The following is a 5,000-nucleotide window of genomic DNA, read 5'->3' on the forward strand; positions in this document are numbered from 1 at the left end:
CCACCACCACCACCATTACCACTCCCGTATCGCCACTACCAACGATACCAGCAACCTTAGTTACATCAACAGTAACTACCGCCACCGCCACCCCCACCCCCCACTAAGACTATCTCTCTACTTCAATCACCTCAACCACCACCACCGTCATCACTACAATACTACTACTACTACAACAACAACAATAATAATAATAATAATAATAATAATAATAATAATAATAATAATAATAATAATAATTATTAATATTATTAATATTATTATTATTATCACCTCCACCTCTCCAATACTATCACCACCTCTGACAACCTCAGTTAAAACAACAGAAGCCACCACCGTCACCATCATGTTAGCAGCAGCAACATTTTCTTGATGTTGTTGTGGTTGTTCTTGTTCTTGTTCTTCTCCTTATCCCGCTTCTTCTTCTTCTTCTTCTTCTTCTACCTCTTCGCTGCTGCTGCTGCTGTTGTTGTACTTTCCTTTTCCCCTCCCACTTTTCCCCTCTCGCTTTTTTTTTTCAAAACTGAAAAAAAAAAAAAAATAAATAAAATAAAATTCCCCTCCTCCTCCTCCTTCTCCTCCTCTTTCCCTTTCCCTCCTCTAGCTCATTCAAAACCTTATCCTCCTCTTCCTCCCCTTCCCTTTCCCCCCACTCGCCCTCCCTCCCTTCTTCCCTCTTTCCTTCCCTCCCTGCCGGTCTGTCTGCAAAGAGTTTCAGTCACATGATTTGGAATGACTAACATGGCCGATGGTGGACGGCGTGCTCGTGTGCTGATTCTCGGAGGTAAGAACGGCGGCCTTTATCACCTTAGCTTTTCTGCTGTTTATATGTAATATCCAGCCAGCTATTCGTCAAGCTGTTTATATTTAACTGTCTGTCGCTTGTCTATCGTTTTCTCTCTTCGTGTCTCTCTTTCTCATTTCTTTGCCAATCTCTCTCATTCTCTCTCTCTAATTACGAATGTATATATTACTTCTCTCGCACTGTCTATACATACATATAGGCATGCATACATATATGCATGCATATCTATCTATCTATCTATCTATCTGCACTCACACACACACACACACACCTGCATACATATTGATCTGTTTCTTTTATTCTGTTTTTCTACCTGTCGTTGTAACAACGATTTGTGTATTTGCCTATCTATTGCTCTACCTGTTGGGCTATTATTTTTTTTTATCGATTTGTTCATTGATCTACTCGTCTATCTATTGATTTGTTTGTCTCTCTCTTTCTCTCTCTATATATTGATTTGTTAATCTATATGTTTGTATCTATGTTTTCTGTCTCTATGTATCGATCTATATTCATCATTATCTCTCTGTCGCTCTTGCTGTCAATATATATATATATACACACATATATATATATAAAGAGAGAGAGAGAGAGAGAAAGAAAGAAAGAGAATGTATACATACTGCATACATATATATTATGCATTTATATTGCATACACACACACACACCTATCGAACACACCAACAAATTCATTTGATAATCACTTCGGATTATCACATACATAATATTATATACAAGCAGGCTCCTGATACTGTCACATCATATGTTACGTGTGTGTATGTCTAATTTATTTTCTCGTACTTCGTTCTCTTTCACCGTCCATCCATCCACCCAACCGCTCTTACAGTTACAACCTCCACCACCACCAACAACAACAACACTATAGTCTGTACCACCTGCACTGAATAGTCATTAAGTGTGATTGTAAAGAACAGTGTCTATAACTGACTTTAATTAAATTCTAAAAAAAAAAAAATGTAGCGGTTGTAAGCTGATTAACATTGTTAATCCGTTCTTTAATCTAACTCTCCTGTATCCGTAAAAATAAATGAATAAATAAATAAATAAAGGCTGTGAAATATAATAAAGCGATATTGTGACTATTAATTGGTCATTAAATACATTTAGATCAGTGAAAAAAATATTAAGTGGAAAATATGAGAATGTTATGAAAGATACGATTAAACGTTGTTAACTGCAAGACAAGCGAAAAAGAAAAATTCAAATGTAAGCTTTCCGTCCGTACAGCTTATACACGTCCTCACCCCCCTCTCACAAAAAAAGGTGTGACTGCAATGTGCACGAAGGCGAACAACATCAATAATAACCACCACCCTTCTCTACTAGGTTCCCCCCCTTATTAAAAATACGTGTGATTGTAAGTGAAAGTTATGCCAAGAGAAAAAAATAACATGAACATCCAATAAACTGTGACTGTGAGCAGTGTATGTGGGTGATTGGGTTTTAGAAGTTGATTGTTAAAATAACTGTAAACTGAATAACCATTGAGTCTTTACCCCCCACCGTTATCGTTAAGTGTTTATAAGCGAAATGAAGCTTTTAAAAAAAATTTAAACCATTAGTTTTTATTATTATTATTAAGGCGGCGAGCAAAGCAGAATTGCTAACTCGTCGGATGCTTAACGGCATTTCTTCCTAACTCATTGCGTGCTGTGTTCAAATGTCACCAAGGTCGACCTAGCCTTTTATGCTTCGTGGGGGGGGGGGCGTTAAAATACGTACCGGTTGAGTACTGGGGTCAAGGTAATCGACTATGCCCCTCCCCCTAAAAATTTCAGGCCTTGAGCCTCTAGCAGAAAGGATTATTTAGCCCTTGTGGCCAATAAAACAGAATTAATTATTATTATTATAGCGGTGTGCTGGCGGAATCGTTAGCGCACCGAACAAATTTCTTCCGGCTCTTTACGCTCTGGATTCAAATCCCGCCAAGGTCGACTTTGCCTTTCATCCTTTCATGGTCGATAAAATAAGTAATAATTGAATACTGGAGTTGATGTTATCGCCGAGCTTCATTCCCCCCAAAATATCAGGCTTTGTGCCTATAATAGAAAGAATTATTTTTACAAACGTGAATTGTATATATAAGACCATTCCAAGTGATTGATTATTAATAAGCCAAGATTATTGCCCTAGTAAAACGCACAGATTGTGTATAGTATAATATATACACCACTTGTAGTCAGGCTATAAGAGAACGAAGCAGGAAGGCAGGTATGTCAGTTGGTCGAGTTTTTTGTTTTTTTAAATATATATATATATAAAGACCATTTCCCCTATCCTAATTAAACAGGAGGACAAAGGTTACATCAGTTGCTAGATTTAGACCAGTGGTTCACAATCGGGGTCCATATGGCCCTTAATGGTCCAAATAAGATTGTGCAATAAATCGGTTATTATTCTACAATGCACAAAATATATATATTTTTTTATACAATTCTTAATAGTATTTAATTATGAAAATATGATGGGATTTTTAAACACCAAATGGCTATGAGCGGCCCCTCGAGTAGAATAGAAATCAAAGGGGTCCATTGGCAAAAAAGATGCTTGAGAACAACTGATTTGGAAGCAAAGAGGAAGACCCTTTGAGGACTAATTATTGTTAATGTTTTTTTTTTTTTATGTATCGTTCTAGTCCCTTTATTTTATTCTGTTACATATAAATGCTTCTTATACACTACACACACACACACACACACACACCTGTAACCCATGTATAAGTAATATGTATTTAACCCTGATTACTGAAATACTTTGAGCAGTTTGAAATGATCCCTGCACTTAGGTTCGGCTTGGACTTCTTACCAGTTGAATTAGGGTTTTACATATCACGTCTGGTGCAATGTCCTGGGACAACTACCAGTTGATACCAATCTTAAACTGCAAAAGGTGGTGATATGACGTTAATGATATGGAGGAACATAGCCATCACATCTGACCTGCAGAGTTGTTGCCAGCTGGAAAGGGTTATATAGCTCACATCTGGCCGGGGGCTGGAGATGTGTGTGTGTGTATAGGTGGGGGCTATTACGTAATAAAATGGACATATATTTCACATCTGCCTGAGTCTATTAACCAGTTTTGCACGGATGTGCCAGTACCCCCAGCAATGCCCAGTAACGTATGATTATGTGCATTAGCCATTGACTGTAAGCAGAGTTACTGAATGTGGATTAATATAGGTATGTATGGAGATCCTTTTGAAAGGAAAGCGGTTGCAAGGAGTGGAACTATATATATATATATATATATATATATATATATATATATATATATTGCACTTCGCTTAGTCATTTTTTGTTTCAGTTATTTGACTGCGGCCGTGCTGGAGCACCGCCTTTAGTCGAGCAAATCGACCCCAGGACTTATTCTTTGTAAGCCTAGTACTTATTCTATTTGGTCTCTTTTTGCCGAACCCCAGGACTTATTCTTTGTAAACCTAGTACTTATTCTATCGATCTCTTTGCCGAACCGCTAAGTTACGGGGACATAAACACACCAGCATCGGTTGTCAAGCGATGCTAGGGGGACAAACACACACACACACACACACATATATATATATATATATATATATATATATATACGACGGGCATCTTTCAGTTTCTGTCTACCAAATCCACTCACAAGGCTTTGGTCGGCCCGAGGCTATAGTAGAAGACACTTGCCCAAGATGCCACGCAGTGGGACTGAACCCGGAACCATGTGGTTGGTAAGCAAGCTACTTACCACCCAGCCACTCCTGCACCTATATATATATATATATATAAAGATAACTTTAAACGAAGTGATAAGTAAAAATATGATGATGGCTTTAAGCAGGTGGTGGTGGGAAGAGAGACAAGCAGAAATGTAAGGATATATATGAAAGGAGTAAAAATATAAATGAAAATAAAAATGTGTGACTGTAAGAAAATAATGGTCATAAAGAATTATCATGTTAGAGAGATATGACTATTATCAGACAGACAGTGACTGTAAGCGGAGTTAGAGGGGGTGGGGAGTGTGAGCGTAGAGAGAAGCGAAGGGAACGAAACGAAAAAAAGGTACAGTGTTTTCTCCATGTATAAAGTAGTACCATACCCACTGACAAGGCTTTTGGTCGGCCCGAAGATTGAATAGAAAACGCTGGCCCAAGTTGCCATGCAATGGGACTGAACTCGGAACCATGT

The 5,000-nt window shown here is 38.0% G+C and overlaps 1 protein-coding gene across 3 annotated transcripts in view; it reads left to right on the plus strand.

Moving 5' to 3' along the window:
• Nucleotides 1-716: 716 nt before the first annotated feature.
• LOC106872620 (uncharacterized) overlaps nt 717-5,000 on the plus strand; it is a 126,542-nt gene continuing 122,258 nt past the window's right edge. For all 3 annotated transcript variants that reach the window (XM_089362327.1, XM_089362328.1, XM_089362329.1), the window contains exon 1: nt 717-784. In XM_089362327.1, the coding sequence (XP_089218453.1) occupies nt 733-784 (52 nt within the window). In that variant the 5' untranslated portion in view covers nt 717-732. The remainder of the gene's footprint in view (nt 785-5,000) is intronic.

The sequence above is a fragment of the Octopus bimaculoides genome, chromosome 14, assembly GCF_046866305.1.
Source record: "Octopus bimaculoides isolate indiv1 chromosome 14, ASM4686630v1, whole genome shotgun sequence".
NCBI lineage: Eukaryota > Metazoa > Mollusca > Cephalopoda > Octopoda > Octopodidae > Octopus > Octopus bimaculoides.